The sequence below is a fragment of the Volvox carteri genome (assembly GCF_000143455.1).
Source record: "Volvox carteri f. nagariensis unplaced genomic scaffold VOLCAscaffold_9, whole genome shotgun sequence".
In the NCBI taxonomy this organism is placed as follows: Eukaryota; Viridiplantae; Chlorophyta; class Chlorophyceae; order Chlamydomonadales; family Volvocaceae; genus Volvox; species Volvox carteri.
Genome location: NW_003307552.1, coordinates 580599 through 600835, shown reverse-complemented (window position 1 = coordinate 600835; position 20237 = coordinate 580599). Strand labels below are relative to the sequence as shown.

At 60.1% G+C, this 20237-nt stretch overlaps 3 protein-coding genes across 3 annotated transcripts; 2 read left to right on the top strand and 1 right to left on the bottom strand.

Annotated features, from left to right (window-relative positions):
• Positions 1 to 702: 702 nt before the first annotated feature.
• VOLCADRAFT_88499 (uncharacterized protein) lies at positions 703 to 11699 on the top strand (the record flags this gene model as incomplete). Its single annotated transcript, XM_002948252.1, has 5 exons — positions 703 to 3949; positions 4637 to 4770; positions 5233 to 5715; positions 6338 to 9932; positions 10537 to 11699. 5 exons carry the CDS (start codon positions 703 to 705, stop codon positions 11697 to 11699), a joined length of 8622 nt encoding a protein of 2873 aa, XP_002948298.1.
• A 1301-nt stretch (positions 11700 to 13000) lies between these two features.
• VOLCADRAFT_103780 (uncharacterized protein) lies at positions 13001 to 16379 on the bottom strand (the record flags this gene model as incomplete). Its single annotated transcript, XM_002948111.1, has 5 exons — positions 13001 to 13060; positions 13620 to 13641; positions 14841 to 14905; positions 15416 to 15625; positions 16221 to 16379. The coding sequence occupies 5 exons, from the start codon at positions 16377 to 16379 to the stop codon at positions 13001 to 13003; spliced, it is 516 nt and encodes a 171-aa protein (XP_002948157.1).
• Positions 16380 to 16869: 490 nt separating this feature from the next.
• On the top strand, positions 16870 to 19456 carry VOLCADRAFT_80074 (uncharacterized protein). Its single transcript, XM_002948251.1, has 2 exons — positions 16870 to 16921; positions 17121 to 19456. The coding sequence occupies exon 2, from the start codon at positions 17132 to 17134 to the stop codon at positions 18584 to 18586; it is 1455 nt and encodes a 484-aa protein (XP_002948297.1). The 5' UTR covers positions 16870 to 16921; positions 17121 to 17131; the 3' UTR covers positions 18587 to 19456.
• Positions 19457 to 20237: the final 781 nt, after the last annotated feature.

Here is a 20237-nt window from a genome sequence, read left to right as displayed (position 1 = left end):
ATTGCATTGCTTGACAGCGCTAGTAGGGCACGGAGCGGGCCAGCATCATACATCGCATACTCCGTAAAGTTATGCAACTCGACCTTCAGGAAGGTGCAGTCCTCAACTCCATAATGGCGATGGAGCAATATCTCAGACAAAGGAGCATACCTTTTCCTTCATTTCATGCACCGGATCAAGAGCATCAACTGCACTTGAGAGTAAAAAGGCGGATTGAAGATGAAGTTCTTGTTCGGGGCTCAAGGTGGGTGGAGTGGCCATTTGCAGGTAGGGTCCGGCGGATAGAAAGCGTCACCTAAATGCGCGCTGTCCGTCAGAAGCCACAGGAGCTATCTTATGGTAATTACAACATGTTTCGTAAGCATCTCAGTCCTAGGCACGGTTGAACAGTTGAAACGTATGGGGTACGGCGAAGAAAACGGCGTTAATCGCCGGAAAATATTTTTCCTACAGCCCGATCTTCAGTAACCCCTAGCATGCTGAAATCATGGGCCCTCGGGCTATGGTTGGTGCCATATCCTTAACCCAGTAGGTGCAGACAACTGTGCTGGACTTGGCCGCGAGCTCCCGTCAAACATAGACATTTCTGCCTTCAAATTTTCTGTGTACTCGTACACAACATGTGGGGGTCTGCTGCTGGGAAAGGTTTGTAGGTTTGTAACAGGTTGACTTGCCGGTTCGTGGGCTAGCGGTTGCTCAGGAATGGCGTCGCACCGCGAGCAAGGTGTTCTGGGCGAATGGCAGTCGCTGTATAATGAGTTCCTCAGCGCAGAACGTGCTGCTGAAAGTGTTCAGAAGTCGCTGGCCCCGGACTCCAAATGGCACATTCCCTCTCCTGAGCCGTCGATGACTGACCTGTCGAAGCCAGCTGAGAAGCAACAACCACATAAATTACCACAGCAGCGCCCATGGGCACCGATGCCGGGCGACCTGTTCGGGGCGGTCACCGAAGACTGCTGCACCGAAGAAGCAGTGGCAGTGGAGGAGGAGCTATTGCGACGCCTCAAATCTCGAGCTCCCAGCCCCAAATCAAGCGGTGTGGTATCGCTGCAAGACGCGCATCATCAGCTGCCTCAGTCGGGAAATGTGGTAGCACATGGGTACAGGCCGAACCCCCTCACAGTTGGCGCCCGGCCGCTCAGCGCGACCCACCACCACAGCACCTCCCAGAACTTGCTGCTGCATCAGCTGCCTGCACAGCCGGGCAGGCGACCGGCCAGCCAACTCCTCAGCACCGCATCAGCCGCTCCTTACGGACCCAGCGAAGCAGGGGAAGCCCAGGGCAATGGAGCCACGCACGCCTTCATGCCGGGAGCAATCGCCCAGCCTTCCCCATCCTCCTCCCGTCCCCATTCACCTTTGCGACCCACATCGCAGACCGAACCGCATGCATACCAACCCCCCCATTACCAACTCCAGGTAACCTCGGCCAGCGCCCTCCGCTCCGCTGCACCTGCGGCAGAGGCAGACCGCAGCGCTTTTAATCCCCAATACCCGGCCCAGCACCGCCCTCAAGCCCATCTGCGCCAGCGCCCCGCCTCTGCTTGGCCTGCGCCTTCAGCTGAGTCATCGGAGCCCACGCATTCGACCCACGTCGCCTACCGGAAGCAGCCCCTCACAGAGGCCAGCCCCTCGCTGCTGGGGTACCCCCGCCAAATGCGGTCCAGCCCCGGCCGTGCCTCCATGCCGTCGATGCCGTCCCCAACGCTCAGCTCACGCCGCGGCTCCTCGCCACGCTCCTGCTCCCGATCCGCTGGCGGCCGGCAGCAATCCGGGACGACCTACGTGGAGCTGCACCAAAAGAGACAAAACAGCCCGCCGCGCTCGTTAGAGCCGCGCGACGAGCTGTTCGATATGTTGCACCGCGGCATGTCACCCAACCGCCTGCGGCTACTGATCAAGGCGGTGGGTATGGCAGCCTATGAAAGGGCGCTGCAGCTTTCACGCGAGGCGCTGTTGTCGTCGCCGGGGCGGTTCCGGAGCGGAGGTGGGTTGGGGGCTACATCGACGGAGCAGCTGCAGCGGAGGGAGCCCTGGTCTCAGCAGGAACGGCAGCCGCCGCTTTCGCCAGGGGGTGCAATGCCGCAGAAGAGTCGGCAGGCGCCATCGCCGGCGATTCATCAGCAGCAAACGCAAGCGAGGCACCGCTTTCAGGGGCAGTCCTTGCATTCTTCACCCGCAAGCAGTGCGTTTGCATCGTCCGCAGCTCAGCAAGCAAATCTTCGCAGAAGCGAAGGCAAGTACGGGATGCGTCGAAGGTGGGAGGAGGACGCGGTGGCGACTCGAGGAACACCCATAGGCGCTCTTGGGAACCTGCGTGCATCCGCGCCCGCAGCGGCCGCGCCGGCGCAAGGCGTGGGTCGTGAAGCCGCCGCCGGCATGAGCAGCAGGTGGGCTGATCCAGCGTCGGTTGGCAGGGAGAAGCAGCACGCTGAACAGGCGACCGGACCGAAGGGGAGGGGTAAAAGATCTCCGCTTCGCGTGGCTGTGGGCTCGCGCGGGAGCGTCTCTGGTGCAAGAGCGGGCGCTGTTAGCGACGGTGGGGAGGTGTCATTGGGCCCGGGGCGCAGCAGCAGCAGCGGTGGTGGTAGCGTTCACCGGCAGGGCACGGCTGCATGGCGGCACCCCGGGGAAGTGCTGCATGCGGGAGCGGCCACGCTTCCCAGTCCAGAGCTATTCATCAGTCCCCAGGCCTACAGGGAGTACGCGGCACGTGATCAGCAGCAGACGTGCGGCGGCGGGGACGGGGCTGCTGACGGCGGGCCCATAGATGCGCCTGTGGATGAAGGGGAGGACGACGGGCTAACCGCGTTCAATGTGCATGGTGTGCGACATGTACAGCAGCGTCTGGCGGCGAATATGGACGCAGCGGTGCGGCGTTCGGTTGTGCTGCCAACGCCTCCGTTTACGGCGTTGTTTCGCAACAATTCAGTCTTTGGTGATAATGGTCGTGCGGATGCACGGGGCCTGGCGCTCGCGCCACGCAGCCGGGCGGCAACTGCAGCACATCCGCCACCGGGGACAACGCTCCGGCGTCCTAACCCGTCTGCGCATTGTGTGACAGACGCATCTGGCCGAAGTGTGGGCGGCGGCGCCGCTGCAGCCCCACCTGGCGCCGGCCAGAACACCGCAGCGCGGGACGGAGATCCGCTCAACTTCGAGCATCCGGATGAGACGGACACGGAGTTTGAGCACTACGACAGCTTGTCCGGCAGTCGCGGCGGTGCTGTCATGGCTACGGGGCCAGCGCTGCCAATGTCACATTTGGAGTGGCACGTAAACCCAGCATATGGCATGTCGGCAGCATCGAGCAGCGGTGGTGGCAGCGCCGTTATGCGCTCCAGCTGGCCCATCACACCCGCACGGGGAGAGCCAGTCTCAGAGCCCTCGCTCGCATCCATGCTCCCGGTCAGACACCCTGGCGGCATCACGGCCGTTTCTATCCTCCCAACGAATACCGCCGTGGATACTGCTGCTGCTTCTGCCGCTGCCGCTGCCTTGGTTTCAACGCCTTCGTCGCCCTCCTCCGAAACCGAACCCATGAGCCGCTCCATCGAGTCGCGTGCCGGCGCATACGCCTGGCCTGATGAAGCCACGTCGCCGCACTCAAACACCAGCCGGTCCGTCGTCGACGCTCAGTGGGGAGACTTGGGTATGGATCCATACGACCCGGTGGGGGGTTTTGAGGGGGCATTACCGGCTCCGCATGTGGTTTCCCCGAATGGTGGGGCTTCTGGCGGGGCCAGCCTTCGCCAGGCTGATGCCAGAGGCCAGAGTCCTCATGCTGCTAGGGGTTATCACCACGGGCAGGGCGGTCCAGAAGCGAGAGTCGCACCTTCTACCACAGCTGCAGCAGGAGGAATCAGTGGGCTTGGTGTTGCCCAGACGCGCAGTGCTTCGTCTCCTAGGTCTTTGGATGCAGCGGCTCAGACGGATGCCTCGAAGTCAGGTGAGGTCCCGGACACGGTTAGTTAAAAGGGGCGGAAGGGGTACATGATGGCCGGCACTGCCGTGCGGACTCAGTGTGTGGTTTAATGATCTGAGCCGTGTCCGTGGACCGGTCACATCACCAATCCAGTCGCCCTGGGGCCCCGCTCTTGCTTGTTCGCTTTCAATAGCTGCGCATTGCTTTCCTTGCACACGGTTGTTGTCGTGCGTCGGGACGCCTCCCACATGCCCCCTCGCGATTAGTCCTGCGACAAGTGTGTCTAATTTCGGCCAGCCTATGGCGCACTCTTCTTAAACCCCTTCCCTTCCTTTCATGAAAGGGAGGGGAGGGGCACACAGGCCACGGCCAGGTAGTCCTTTGGGTGCCGATCTCATAAGAAGCAAAGCGCAAATGACGACACGAAAGCCGTCTGTGTGTCTACGGTGCACTCCATCTCTCATGCAAGAGCTCCTCCTTCCCCTTCCGCTGTGGTGGGACTGCGTCTCAAACCCCCGAATTCCGCATCGGTGAAAAAGAACCAAATAACAGTCCCCGCGATTCGTATTCCCGCTTCCATACCACATGCTTAACCCCTCCTTTTTACCCTTTCGGGTGCATGGCGATTGCTTCTGCTCAACCGTCCTCGCATGCCCCACGATCTGGCTCCTAACCCCGCCCTCCGTCCCTATCTTACCTACACTCGCACAGCAGTGGCGCATCTGGACCTGGTCTCCATCACGGAGCAGCTGAGCCGCATGGATCTGGCAAGTCTGGAGCTGATCCGGGGATACGCCAGCGGCTACATAGACGGCCGAGTCCAGGGCCTGACACACCATGGCCAGGTGAGAGAAAAAACACCTCCCCAATCCCCCACACTCCCACTCCTCCAAAGGGCACAGGGCCCTCCGGCAGATGGCCGACGGGTTAAGTTAGCTCTTGAACCTTAAGAAGGATCCGTACACCGTTACACGCACGATATGGTAGGCTGTATTACCACTTTTGCTTGCTGGGACACCGAAGCGGCGTGCTCGTGCATATGGCTGGGCTGGTCAGGGCAAGGCTGGCGGCATAGCTCGCGTCCTTGCCTTCTCCTGCTTAGTCGACCTCCCTGTGCTGTCCTGCCCGCGTTTTGAGGTCTTTTGTCCAGGTGCCGTGTCCTTGCCTTACCACCTCTTGCGCTCCCCGCTTCAACTCCCCACTGCCATACACTACCCTAAGGTCCCCCAACACACATGAGCGCGATGCCCCCCCCAGCAGCCCACGCGCATACACTCTGCACTCATCTGTTGCTAAACTGCCCGCAGATTCGGTCCCAGGTCGTGAAGTCTGCAGTGCTGCGCCTCGTAGACGACGTGCTGCAGTCGAAACGGGACGCGTCGTCGGTGCTACAGGCGCTGCCGCCGTCCAGTGAAACGGCAGCTGCCGGCATGGAGGCGTTCGGCCCGGACACGGCGGCCGTTGTCGCAGCCGCGGCCATTGCCGTGGCAACGGCAGTTTCGCCTGCGGCGCCGCAGTTTGGCGGCGCTGAGGCCGCCGCTACCGCAGCGGCGGTGGCGGCGACAACGTCGAGCGGCTTCAAAGGCAATGATGAGACGGTGGCAGGGCCGCCGCCGCCAGCTCCTTCGCGGGTCAATACGGGTTACAGAGCCTCTGTTTCGGCCTTTCACGAGGAGCTGGTCGCGAAGATGCGTGAGGTAGCCGGGCCAGGGGATGAAGATGCGGCGAAGGACGAGGCGCGGTTGGAGGAGGGGCAGCCACAGGGCGAGGAGCCGGCTGCGTCTGCACAGGTACGGTGGTGTGGCAGATCGGGGCCCTGGCATCCTGGCTTATAAAGGGGCAGCGACCCGCGTTGAACACCGCAGAGGAGCGTTGGGCATAGGGACAGACCTGGACAGGAAACTGTAATTTCGGTCAGCAGTGGTGTCCAAGGCAACGATTTGGTGGTACACGGTTCTCACGGTGGCTGATGTAGACGTGAAAAGATGAGAAATAGAGGATTCTGGCAATGGTAGGCGAATAGGAGCCCTAACGGGTAGGGTTTCTGCAGGGGGTTTTGAATGGCTTTTGAGTTAAACGTGGACTGGACGGCGATTGGCAGCGTTGGGGTGGTATTGAGGAAGGATGTCGCGAGCCCTGACATTTCAAGGAGTGAACCCCACTATGTTCCTAACCCCCCAACGCTGTTGGTGATGATGGTTGCAATTGCTGCGCCAATGTCATGGTACAATAGCTCGTGCAGGTCTACAACTCAAGAGTGGCGTGTGGGGCCACATGGCGCAGCGGCAGATGAAGAGCCCGGGGCATGTTTAAGCAGGGCACGCAGCGCACAATGCCCCGGCTAGCTCCTCCACGTACCTTCAACCCTAAGTCTCCATATAAAACTCCCTTATTTATGCTCCGCCAATGCAGGCTGGGACACCTGTCAGCGCACCTCCGTCAGTGCCGTCTGTTTCCGGCGACGGCAACGGTGGGTCGCACGTCCTGGCCGGCGCCGCCCCGGATCCCTCCATCCGGAGGTCCGACCCGGGTGCCGCCGCCACCACCGCCTCTGCCGCGGCCTTCGTCACCATCGGCGACAGCATTCACAGCCCCGGTGCCGGGTCGGCGGCGGCCAGCAGGCGGCACCTCAAGTGCGTCAGCTGGCAGCGCAACACGGTGGATGACAACGATGATGATGATGATGACGACGAGGAGGAGGAGGAGAAAGCCAACAGCATCTCCCCGCTGCCGCAGGCAACTAAGCCTAGGATGCACACTTCGCACCGTATGCGGCTGCCCTCCGCGCCACCCGTGGCGATTGCGGGGTCTGCGGCGCCCTTGTTCGACAGGGAAGACGCGGCGGCAGCTGCAGGCGGCCGTGTTGGCGCCGAAGCTGCCGCAGCGGTCGTAAGTGCCCCGCTGAAGGCCGAGGTCTGTTTGGAGCTGGAAGACGGTTCGGACGAAGAAGATGCTTTGGAGCTGGCGGGGGTCCTTGGTGGTCTCCACTCCAAATCTCACCCGCCGCCATCGGGGTCGCCACGGGGCACGGGCACCAAGCCCGGCCCTAGCCACTCGGCTCCCATTCCATCCGAGCCAGAGCCGCCGCCGCTGTCGTCATCATCAGCCCCAGACGCCAATGGATCTGGCCCCTTATCCGCGCTGCTGTTCGAGCTGACTACGACCGGTGGGGCCCCGGCAGGGACAGGGATGACTGGTGCATCTGCAGCAACACCAGCACTCGCGGCGGAGGCAGCGCAAGGAGATGCTTCACAGGAGCATCCTCCAGTGCCGGAGCCTGGCGCCAACCAGCTCATTTCCCCTGGCGCGCACGAGGATCGTCCGACTGCGGCGGCTGTGGGATGGACGTCCCGTGCCAGCAGTACCGCTGGTGATGGCGACAACAGCACCAGCAGGAGCCTCTCTGGCGGCGGCGAGCGCCTCCACCGCCGCCCTTCCCTTGCGCAGCTGGTCGCAGCGCACCTGTCGGAGGGATCGCCGGGAGGCGGCAACGGGGATGGCGCGACGCACCAAGACCTGTCGGAAGTAGCCGGCCGTGAGCCGTCACAGCCTCAACCCGGCAAGCCGCAAACACTGCAACCGCCACAACTGTCCTTGCCACCTAGGGAGATGCAGGCGCCGCAGCTCACTCCCGAACAGATACAGATTCAACATCTGCGCGAGGAAATTGAACAGCTCAAGCGCCAGGCCTTTTTGGCACAGCAGCGGCCCGCCCCTGGGCTGAGTCCTGGCGGTCCCTCGTCTGGGGGCGCCGGACACTACGGGCCATCGCAAGCACCCCACCGAACCCGGGCTCGGGGAGAAGAGGAACATGCAGGCGTAGAGGAGCAGTACGCAGAGCAGGCAACGGCGGATGAGGCGCTTGGAGAGCATTGGGGTACTGCAACCACCACCCGTTCAGAGCGCAGGATTCACGCCATCGGGTCTGCCGCCGGTGCATCGTCTCCCCGTGGGGCAGCACCTGGGTCCGTCCGCCGAACCGCATCTGCCATTCGGGCCTGGCCACATGTCGGCAACACACACCACGTCGCGCAGAGCAGCCGCTTGGGTTCTGCAGAACCCAGCTCGGCCCTCGCCTCGCCCCTTCGCGGGCGTACGGTGGTGTTGTCCAAGCCCGCATACGCCGGCGTCTTGACCTCCCCGCCGCTATCGCCCGCCTCATCCCGGCCTGCCAAGCTACAGGCGCTGTCCACCTCGCCCCCAGTCAACACCTCACCCGGACATGGACTTCATGCGTTGAGAGATCACTCGCCACCCGGCAGCTCGCGCTCCACCACCCCCACCCGCAAGGGCGCAGTAGCGGCGGCAGTATCAGCACTGCCGCTGTCGCGGCATCCGGACCTCGATCAGGCGCTGCAGAACGAGTCCATGTGGTTCATTCAGCAGCTGGAAAATGCCATGGCTCGTACTGGCGCAGCAGGCAAGCCCGGCTCACCGGATGGGGTACCCTCCACCACGCAGGCGGCCGCGGGATCCCTTGGGGTTAGCGGCGGCGGCGCTGACAAAGCCGCTAGCGCTGCTACGGCAGTCGAGGATGGGACTACCAGCGTCGGCGTCGGCGGGTCCCCCCGCGGCGACCAACTCTTAAAGGACCTTGTGGCCCGTGGGATGCTGCGCGGCAAGCCACCGTTGTTGAAGGAGCTGCATGAGGCGTCCCTGGATGAGCTTGCGGCGGCGGTGGTGGGTCTGCTTAGTGGCAGCAGTGGCAATGGCGGTGGCGGCGCAACAGGGCCGGCTGCCGCTGGCTTGTTACCGCAGCAGCAGGTTGCGGCTGATGCGGTTAACGATGCCGATGAGGTGCCAGCATCCGATCCTGCAGCAACACAGGCAGCTGGAGAGGACCACGAGCGGACTCAGGATACGCAGCCTACTGCACCCGTTCCATCGTCATCAGCCAAGCTCAAAGCCCCGCCGCCATCGGACGAGGCTGAGGACGATCCGCCTAGCCCCCAGCGGTCGTCTGTGTTGGCGAAAGACACCCCGGCCGCCGCCGGGGCCCTTGCTGCCTCCGCGGCCGCGACTGTGGAGACGGCTGATGTGGAAAAGCCTGAATCGCCATCCCTGCGCCGCGGAGGCGACGACGTCGCGTCTTTCTCGGGCTTCGCCAACAGCCGTGTGATCCACGAGGTAGTCGCCGGCGGTAACACGGCACATGGCCTGCCTGCGCTGGCAGGGACTCCACCACCCGTTGCGGCAACAGCCTGTGGCACTTCGGCTGCCGGCCACGGCTCCGGGGCCGCCAGCTCGGCGGCGATACGGACACAGAACGTAGAGCCGGAGGTCGGGGCGGTGGGCCAGGGAGGGCCAGTCACACAAGCCGTGCCTCTGCTGGTGCTCTCCAACTCATCGAACTCGGTGTCATCAAGAACGAGCAGCCACAGCAGCTGCGGCGGCGCGTCTTTGCGGAGGCTCTTGGATCCCCAGGCCGGCATGGGCACCCCACCGCGTGGCGTCGCAATGGCATATCTGCGGCGGCAGCCCAGCACAGGGGTGACGTCGGGGCCGGCGGCTGCGGGGCCCAACGATCCTGGCAGCGGTGCAGAAGTCGGCATGTCGGATACCAACAGCGTTCTAGATTCTCGGTCAACCTCGATGTCGCAGAAACGAGCGTTGAAATCGGAAGTAGGGGCCCCGGCAGCGGTCGGCGGCCCCGGCACCGTGATACCGCGGACGGACTCGTTTGCACAGTCAGCTGGGCGCAGCGCTGCAGCTGTAACTGCCGGTGCGGGTGATACGGAGCCGGAGGCTGTTGTAAAAGCAGCGGGCGCCGGTGCCAGTGGCGCCGCCAGTGCTGGACCTGCATCCCAACCAGATAGCAGCAAAGCCGCCACTTCGCCTGCTGCTGACGCCAGCTCGGAGCCGCGAGCTGTGGCAGGGAACCCGGCATCTGCAGACACCCCCGTGGGTAGCGGCGGCAGCACGCCCTCGCGTGGCAAGTCCCGCGACGGAAAGAACATTGAGCCCGTGTTGACAGAGCTCCGGGGGGTCCGGTCCACCATTGCTGCTGGTACGACGAGTTGTTTGTGTTGCCGCTGGTACGACAAGTTGTGTTGTGTGTGCGTGTGATACGGCGTGCGCATGCGCGCGGCGCCGATCCCCAATTAGCGCAGTGCCGGGGAACGGGGCTGGGCCGGGGAACGGGGTACTGGGTCAGGGCGGCAGTCAGGCACGCTTCCTTTCACGCCTTTAGGTGCCACGCGCACGTCTCTCGTCGTTACCCGCTTTAGCATGGCAGGTCTCGGAATTTACTTAGGATGACCACCCCTGGGAGTGTTCGGCCACGGGGATGGTGAAATGCAGATTCGCCCGTTGCTACAATCCCTGTCGCAAGCAGGAGTGGCGCCGTTGTTGGCGGCAGCGACGGATACTGCGGCCCTTGAGATTGACCATATGCTGCTACCACCTGTGTATCGCCTCCCGCACGCTGCATGTGCGTGATGCATGTCATTAAGGCTAAAATTTTCTCTCCGGTCATTTCCTCGAGCCAAATCTGCTCCGCCTCGCCCCATGCCGCACTCCACTCCGACTTTCTGTTTCTCCGGATACGGTTTACCTTCCGTGACACCTCTTCCTGCTCCCAAATCTCCCTTCTCCGTTTCTTCGGCATGCAGAGGGTGATCCCGACGGCACCCGCACCGCCCGAATGGCGGAACTGCTGGACCAGTTGGATGGTTACCGCCGCGGAGTGGAACGTCGGCATGGGCCCTCCCACAACCTCGTCTCGCAGCTTCGCACCCTGCATGCTGACATGAGCAAATGGCTGCGCGCAAACACCGGTGCCAATGCTGCTGCTTCCGCGGTTGCTACTACTCCGTCCAGCACTGCCAAACGACAGCGACCCAAAGCTGCAACTGCTGCGGCAGACGGATCTGCGCCATCTGTGCAGACCGAGATTACTGCACAGGAACACGGCTCACCGGAGCGTATAGGACGTGCAGGCCCTAACGGAGCCCCTGCTGGCGTTGGCAGTCCCGCTGTCGCATCCGCCCATCTGCGCCTGGCGCAGACGGACAAGCCGCTGCAAACTATTGCGCGGGAGTCCCTGTCTTCGGTCAACACGGATGCAACGTTTGATCTGGTGGCGCCATCGGCCGGAGGCACGCCACGCGACAGCACCGTCGCGCTTACTACTGAGACCTTTGCCTTTCCACTACAGCGGCAGCTTGCGCCGCAGCAACAGCATCCGGGTGCCAGAAACGTTGCTGCTGCCGTGCCGGCGGGCAACGATACGGAGTCTGTGTCGTTGGCACCTCCGGCCTTGCCAGGGGCCTCTGCATTCGTGTCGGCGTCCCCAGGGCAGTCACTCTTGGCGGAGGGAATCAACGGCGATGCGGCGGCTCCAGGCGGCATGAGCCTGATGGACCTGGCAAACCGGCTCAACAACATGACGATAAAGCAACATCAGCAGGCGTATGGTGGTCCAACAGCTTCAGCGGCGGCCGGAAGTGCCAGCGGCCATGCCACCGCCCCTGCCGCCGCCGCCGCGTTCCTGCCGGGCCCACGCGGTGGCATGGGCGCTGTAGCCGCGCTGCCGCCGCATTCAACAGGGGAGACTGCACACAAGGGAGGAGCGGAGTCGTTGCCAATTCACGCAGCTCAGACGCAGGCGCACACGCGGGTCATGGCCCTGGGCTCGGGCCCAAGCACGGCGTCCCTTGCCGCGGAGGCGCCGGCCAAGGCGACAAATGGCGGTGAAGCCCCCTCAAAGAAAGAAGCATTGAAGCATAAATCTAAGAGTAAATGGGGATTACTGTTTGGCGTGGGAAAGAAATAATTGGCTTCCCCCATGACATTGTGGGTGGGGGGAAGAGGGAGGTAACGGCTTGGATGCGGCTCGCGCGGTCAGATGCAAGCTGCCAGAGCGCATACCTGCTGTGAGCGCGGCGCACCAGTGTTGGCACCTTGGTGCTCGTGCTGGGTCAAAGCAGTTAGTCACCATAAGTTACTTGCCGTGCTAGGAACGCGAATGGAATGGTAACAGTTGTAAACAGGTTGTTAGATGGCGCCATATGCACATGCATATGCATATGAGCTGCGGCGTCAGGTGACCGACTCCAGGGGATGCTCTTTGCGGCCCTCCTCCAGGCCCATTCCTTACGTTGTCAGTTCACCTAAACGGAGGGCGTTGGTTGCGGTGCGGGTTATCGGTCATCACCTCCCCGCTCCGTAGGACCCTTTTTATTGAGTGTATTGGACTGTATCTGAAGTTCGGCACAACTTAATGCACGGTGGGGGCGCAGCCGCCCTAAACTGCCGTTTTTCTTATTGGTTCGTGGCCGCTGCCAGACTGTGAATGTAGTGCGTTTTAGCTTTTGTTTGACAGAAGGAAGTTGTTTCGCCCGTTTCCCTTTCTCACCGCCCCTCCCAAGTTCTTTGCTTCTTGCATGTCTTTCCCCCCAAGTTGGGTTTGCGTGAGTTAAGTAAGGCCGGTAGATACACGTCGGGTTGTGGATGGGATAGCCCGGCGTGGCAAGGAAATTGTATGGATTGTGGCCCTGCTGGTGGAAGCCTTCGAGTTAGCCATCAGCCGCCACGCGTAGCGCGAGAGGATGCGGGTTTCTTTGCTCTATCCGTTCGATAGTCTTGGGGACTCTTATCGCCGAGGGCTTTTATCGCCGTTGTCGCCGCAACGCAGCGATACTCATGTACCGCTGCGAGGTGAGATGCGGGGTGCGGGGCTTGCTCTTGATGGCTTTTACTAAATAGAACGTTATAATTTCCTTGAGCGTTGCTGTTATTGGTGTATATCATGGACGACGCCAAGCGCGATGGTGAGTCTCAATATAAGAGACCTCAAAAAAAGGCTTGGCTTTTATTAATTTCCATTTGCGGTCGCCTTATGCGGAAGTGTGGTCCTTTTCCCGTACGCGCTCGTCTTGAGTTTGCTTGTCTTGTCCGCGGCGAAAGCTCGCCAACGCGTTCCTTCGCCTAACCTTTCCTAGTCTTGCCTTGTCGCATCGCGTCTCGTCTCCCTTTTCCTTACCTTGGGCTGTGCCCACGCAGCCCTCGGGGCTGTGCTTCGGTTTCCAGGTACCAATCCCCTTATGACAAGGGGATTATTGACTTGGTGTGTCCTCATGGAGTTGCCGTACTCTGACTCTTGACTGAGGCGCTGCTTGACTTGAAACAGAAAGGCTATGAACAGAAAGGGATGGTGCAGGGATATGCTCAGGCGGGCTGCCGAGCTCCGCGCGTGTGCCTGGCCGGTCCGGTACATGCATGAGTGAAGTACTTGATATTGTATAGTGACATGGTGACATAGTTGGCAACTGTGAGGTGAAAGGGTCAAAGCCCAAGTTTGGTGTGCGGCTCGCCAATGAGCTTATGCTTGTGCGCGTATGCATATCGTTGTTGTTGATGGTGGGGGGGGAAGATGAGGAACCGGCGGCTTTATCGCTGTGAATTTGGAGCTGCGAGCTTCCGTTGGGCAGGGTTGCTGGGGAAATGGACTGTGCAGCTTCGCGTCTGCGTGGTCTCGTTGCAAAGCCTGTGCGTCCCATGCGGTGTCGTGTTGGAGTTTTGCTACGTGGGATGAGAAGGCTAGTGGCGCTGTCTGGAGTTGGGATGGAGTACTGGGCCCTAGATGGTGATATGGGAGGGCTTCGCAACTCGTGCGATCCACTCGGGCAGCAAAACCGACCCAGATGGGAGCACGAGGGGACCGGGGTGGGCTCGTCCGGAGTCCCCAGCTCACCTTGCTTATTCCGAGTCGCGCACTGCATGCACGTGTGACATTCCCATGGAAGGCACCTCGGGAGGGTAGGCCACCGTACTGAGAGTATTACCGCGCCTGTCACTGAGTTGGTTACCGTTGTCAAGAGTGAGCGGAACTGAGGACGAAATAAAATATCATTACCTTTGGCAATCCAAACCCCCAAGCACAGACGCAAGCGCATCCTGTGGGGCAATGATATGTACGGCGTGTCTACATGACGATGATTACCCCGGTGGTCTAAGATGGGCGTCTCACATGTGCATGACGTGCGGTGCAGTGCTGGTGCTGTTTTTTACGTCAGGAGCGAGGGCGCTGTTAATCCTGATATTGGTGCTCGGCCTAGAGCGCTTCATATCATATTCGCTTGCGACTTTGTTTGTAACATCCAACGGGGTGATGGTGTCAGCTCTGCTCGGCTGGGGCCCCGAAGCTTCGCCGCCGCTGGCGGTGCGGGCTGCTTCTTCACATGTACATCGCTTGAAACAGCAGCCGGCCGTTCAACCCGCGCATGCAAGGGCTGGGAAGGCTTTACCGGACGCAGTTAAATCAGTCCCCGACATCAGGGTCACCGGAAACATGCCCTGCTGTGCAAGCGGCGATGCAGAGAGCTTTCCGGCGGGAACCCCCAAACACGACCCGAAAGGTAATGGGCGCGGTGGCCCTTCCTCAGCGCCCCGGAACTTGCGGTCCATTTTTCATGGAACGGAGACACAGGACAAGGGGTCAGGGGGGGGACCTTCCGGCAGCTTCCAGCCGAAAACCTTAGCTCGTTGTTAGCTGGGCTAGCACCTCAGCTGTCTCGAAAAGCCAGCCCTGCCTGCAACCCAGTCCATAAGTCAAAATACGGCGCTACACAGATTTCCCAGTCAAAAAGCAGTCCCATTAGGAGTGCATTCCCACAGGGCTGGCTGCGTGCGCCACACCTGCCGACATCCTGAATCTATCGTCACGCTCCGCTCAATCATCTTCCCGGGCGGACCGCGCTGGCCCGCCAATGCATAGACGCACTACATCAGGGCCCCGTATCCCAAGATGTATCCATTCGACCCCGTCCACGTGCAATCTTCATTGCGTGCGTTCCAGGAAATGCATAATGCATAATCCCGTTCGTTAACTGTTCACAAGCACGCAAGCAAAAGTTGCTCTTCTCCAACGCCTTGAAGATGTTGAGGACGTCTGCGGGGTCCGCGGACGGCTCACTTGGGCTTGAAGGGGATAGCCGTGAAGCTGTCATTCCAGCGCTTATAGGCGATATGGTAACCGAACTGGCGATAGGGCAAACAGCCGGGGGGGAAAGGGAGGGATGGAGCGTCAAAGCCCAACCGATATGAGATAAGGGGCAAATGGGAACAGCCCAGCTACCACACGCCGTCTTTGCTGGAAGGACAACTGCCATGTGCATGGCGGATTGAGAATGGACATACAAACGCACATACATACAGACGCGTTACCGCGGCGCTAAATGCCGCCACCACAGCCGAAGGATTACAGCAATGTGAAGGGGGCGGAACTACGCAGTTCAGGGAGGGCTGTCAAATCAGGGCGTGGGGCGCCTGCGTCAGTGGCCGAGCAGCGAACTCTGTGCTGCAGGGAAGCGCATGTGACGCCTGCTGTCCCTCAGCCCACATGGCAACCCGTTTCCTGTTTGACGTTTCCCGCTCATGGTTAGGATCCCAACACACACTCCTTTAATCCCCACTTGTCCCCCCTTGCATCGTCCCCCCAAAATGTACCCTGTTTACCCGCCCTCACACAGCCTGAGCGGCCCTGCTCACCTCCTTTATGAGCATGTCAATCCCCTTGCCGTGGAACTCCTTGGCGCCCTCGTAGATGGTCTGAATCTGCTCCAGCAGCCGCTTGTATTGCTGTTCGGAGCTGTTGCTGCCCTGCTGCTCAATCGCTTCTAACCACGCCTTATTCTCATCGACCTTGCGTTGGAGGTCCGCACGCTTCGTCTCAAGCTGCTTCAAATACGTCTCGAACTCCTGCATTTGCAAGTGCGCGTGTATTTGATGGCTTGAGTCGGTGCATGGGCGTAGAAGGCTTAGGACAGGCAACCGGGCATGGCTACAATACCCAACGTGCCAAGGGCCCAGGAAGCCCGGATGCCTGGTGGTGGGCTTGGAGTTAGAAACGGGATTGAGATCGGGAGCGCCGGAAGTATGAAACGGAAGCGCAGCCATTGGCCGTGCCATACCCTGTCCGCTGGGGACAAACGACGGGTGGCGGTGGTGAGGGCCACGTGAGTTGGGAGCAGATCGCGCTGCACGAGCACCACGGCGTTAAGGGTTGCGACCCGTGGGTCATAGGTCGCGTGTTAGACAGGAGACAACGTTGATGGCTACGGGGTCGAGGTATGACAGGGACATGACTCAAGGGAAATTCCGAGAGGCGGTCGATGATAGTCAGCCTGTCGACGTCACTTGAGATGCTTGCCGATCGTCCCCGTTGTCGTTATCTCGCAGCGAGGATGGTGAAATGATGGGGTAATAGTCCATGGGATTGCAAGGTTGCCGTGATTCGGAGCGGTCGTACTTCTAGGTGCGACCCAGCATGCAACATGGGAAAGCAGCCGTTTACCTTTTTGCCCGCCTCGTCTTTCTTGAGGTCGTCCTCTAACTCCTTTAGTGATCTCCGGAGGCCGTCTGCCGTGCCGCCGATGCTGGTGCTGGTGTGATTGAACTCCTGAACTGTCACATCGTTTGTGACACGCTTGTCCTCACTCCTCTCCTTCTTCATGGTGTGGGCGGGGACGGAAGGAGTGCAGGGAGAACGCCGGGGGTTGCGTTGAACCTAAGAACTGCAGCACCCGGCTGTTCCCAAGGTAAAATCAGTCTGGATGTCGTCCAGGAGTATTGGCAATCTGTCCAACGGCAGCGCGGATTAAATAACTCTTAACCGCACACACTTAGTACAACAGAGGGTCAGGAAATATCCCCACGAGAAGTTTTCCAGACTTACTAGAACAGTCTACTAAGGTAACTTTGTCAGGAGCTGCTAACAGTGGATTGGTTGTGTCATATATGTGAGCTGACCTCAACGGGAACCCGTGCGTGCAGCAACGAGGGTTATGCAGATGAACACAGTCACAGCTAAAAGTATTATTTGCGAAGACGAGAAAGGTAAAGCTTTCGGGTAGACGTTGTACACTCGACTTCCGTACTGGGGAGTTTCGCACTCCCTTTTTGCCTTCTCAGAAGAGTCACCTTGCTAGCGACCCGCAAGGTCACGTGACTGTATCTTTGCAGGCAAGTATCTTGAGCGCCCGTTGCTTCCGGGAGGTGAGCTTGATTGCTGCAGGAACTCTCTTTTGATGTCTGTGTGTTCCTTAGGAGTTGCATGCAATATTCTAATTCCCAGGCTTAATAATTGATGTTTCTGAGAGCCCAGAGTGCAGAAATCTTTGCCCAGCGAGACCATCACGTCCTCTTCCAGAGTATCCTGACACAGCTACTCCCCGCGCATTTTCCGACCCAGCAGGCTTGTCCAAAATGCTAGGTTCTGGCAGCGGGCAGCTGGCGCCAGCCTTGGCGCGGTGCATCTCGACCAGCACTTCCGCTGCAAATGCCGCTCCGGCCTTGGCTTCTAGTGGCTTGCTCACTTCTATTTTTGGTATTGGAGGAAGCCGTGTCGATGTACCCCTCAGCGAGAGGCTACCAGCAGTGACGGAGCCGCCCCGCAGCTCTGCTCCCGCAACAAAGCCTACGCTGCAGACTTCCAGCCTCTCATCAGGCGTTAAAGTTGCCACGATCGAAACTGTGAGCCCTGTTTCGTCCCTAGTTTTGTTTGTTGAGGGTGGCTCTAGCGCGGAGACGCCCTCGACAGCGGGCGCCAGCAAGGTCCTGGAGATTGCCGCTTTCAAGGCTACCACCAACCGTTCCACCTTCCGGCTAACCCGCGAGCTGGAGAAGATTGGGGCCACAGCTTACTGCCGCGCGGGTCGCGAACATGTTGCTTTTGGGGTCGATGCCGTGCGGGTCAACACGCGCGAGGCGCTTGAGATTCTTACGGACGCGGTCCTGAACGCGCGCTACCCCTATTGGGAAGTTCGTGACAGCTTGGACACGCTGAAGGAGCAGCTTGCGTTGCAGCTGAAGAACCCTGTTTCAACCGTCACTGAGGTGCTGCACCGCGCGGCCTTTGACGGTGGCCTGGGGAACAGCCTGGTCGTCGACCCCTCCCTTGTGGACGGGTTCAACAACGAGACTCTGAAGGAGTACCTCGCCGGCATCCTTTCGCCCTCGCGTGTGCTGCTCGCTGGCGTGGGTGTTGACCACACCGACATTACCCAGCTGGCTGGGCCGCTGGTCAACCTGCCCAACTCCTCTGGCGCTATCCCCGGTGCCTCCAAGTATGTGGGCGGCTCCATGAACATTATCGCGCCCACCGCACCCCTCACCTACGTCGGCCTGGGTTTTGAGGCTCGTGGCGGCGTCACGGACGTCAAGTCCACGGCCACAGCGGCGGTCGTCAAGGCGCTCCTTGATGTTGCGCGCCCTACGCTGCCCCACGACCGTCGTGAGCACGAGGTCTTCGCCTCCGTGTCACCCTTTGCGCACGTGTACAAGGGCACAGGCCTTGTGGGGCTAATCGCCTCGGGTGCGCCGGCTAAGGCGGGTGCCCTTGTGGATGCGGTCACAACTAAGGTACATTCCGTGGCCAAGGGCGTTAGCGACGGCCAGCTGGCACAAGCTAAGGCAATGGCGCTGGGCGAGCTGCGTGCTACCACAGCCACCACGGCGGGCCTGGCTGCGGCTGTAGGTTCGTCGGTGCTGGCAACTGGCAAATTTAGCGCCGCCGAGGTGGCGGCGGCGCTGCAGGGCCTGACGGCGGCTGAAGTGAGCGGTTACGTCAGCGCGCTGATCAAGAGCACGCCGACGTTTGTCTCGTACGGCAACCTGTCAAGCCTACCGCGCGTGGAGTCTATTGCCAAACGCTTTGCGTAAAAGATAAGGAGGCTGCAGGCGATGGGCGAAACGGTCCAGGCCCTTACAGATGGAGCCAGTGTTAGGACGTGGAGGCTGCGTTGGATTGGGCTGCTGAAGGAAAATGACAGTAAGGAGCAGCGGAGAGATCGAATGGTCACGAAGGGATTGAATGGGTGCAGAGGCTGCGGTAACTCGGCCCTGTGGTCTCGCATTCCCACGAGGCTTACCTGTACAAGCAAGAACCCACAATATGGGAGTAACAAAGCTCTGGGACTGTGCTGCGGTTTTAGGCTGATTCAAATGTCGCTTAGGCGGTTGGCCGTGCTGGCAGAGGTGAAGCGGCTGTCCTCGGAGCCGCAGGAAAGGGTTGCTGCAATGGAGGAAAGTGCAGATGCAGCGGTGTGCGCTAGCTGCCGCTGCAACTCCTGCCAGGCTTGACAACATAGAATGTGATGGTGCGGTAGTATGGAGGCTTGATTGCTTATTTCCTGCAGGGCAATGGCGTGCGCAGCTGACGATAAAGTGGTGTCTTTGTCAGCTGCTTTGGGGCTGTTGTTGTCATCACACAGTTGAACCTCCAGCTCTTCCAGCTGTGTTTGAGATTTTATCCACGATGGGATTATTAGTATGCTGTGAATGGGCTGGGCGTCCAGGGACATTCGGGGCCTTTGTGTATTTGACGAAGTATAGCAAGAGTGAACCGTCCATTTTAGGTTCCAGTAGCCATTTGAACCATTTCCGTGTATGGTGCGTGCAGCCAGGAGCTATTAAGCGAACCAATTTCTTTTACTCGCCTAGCTTGACACGACGTGGCTCAGGCAAAGTTACAGCCGCACGATGATGATACAGGGGCAATACAGCCGTCGTGCACATAACTACAGGATACTCAACTATACTGTCCTTCGTTCCTGCCAAACTACATGATGGCATGATCACAATGATTAGCTGCGACGACAGCAAACAAGCTCTGCGCCCTAAGCCAGCCATCAGCATCCGTACAACACACGAAGCCTTCTAGGCGTCAGCAGCAAACCGCCATGTACACGTCCGAATTCAGCCGGAGCTATGTGCAGCACTCCTTCCAAGACATGTAGTCTTTCCGAGGTGATATCTAGGACGCGAGGAGGCGCGAGCCTTTCACGGCAAGGCATCCAAATCCCCTGCCACACTCCTCTCCCGCGCAATAAATCATATGCGTAAGTCATAAATGCTCCACAGCATCTCCCATCACCGACAACAATCCTGCTAGCTCAGTCTCTCGGGACAGCCGGCGTCCGCATATATACCCGTGGAACTAAAGCTTTAACATACAGAGCCAGCAGAAAGTCTCATTACCGCGGCAGGCACTTCGCTTAGCTGCATATACACCTATTGTGAGGTCAGATGTCAGGAAAGCCACCACAACCCTCGTTCCAGATTTGTCTCCCCCAACTCCGTCTCCCACTGCTGCTGGCCACACCCACAGCTATCCATTATAGGGCATTTCCCTGGGCCCGATGGGAAGCTCCCACGGCAACACCCACGGCAACACGCGGACATACTGGTGTCCCAGACCAGCGCCTCCTTTTACCTCACCCGAACCACGGGCGCCCCTTTACACATCAGAACAAAAGCAAGCATGCACATGCAGGCACGCCAGTGCAGCGTAATGTCCTCTGTGAACGCGCTC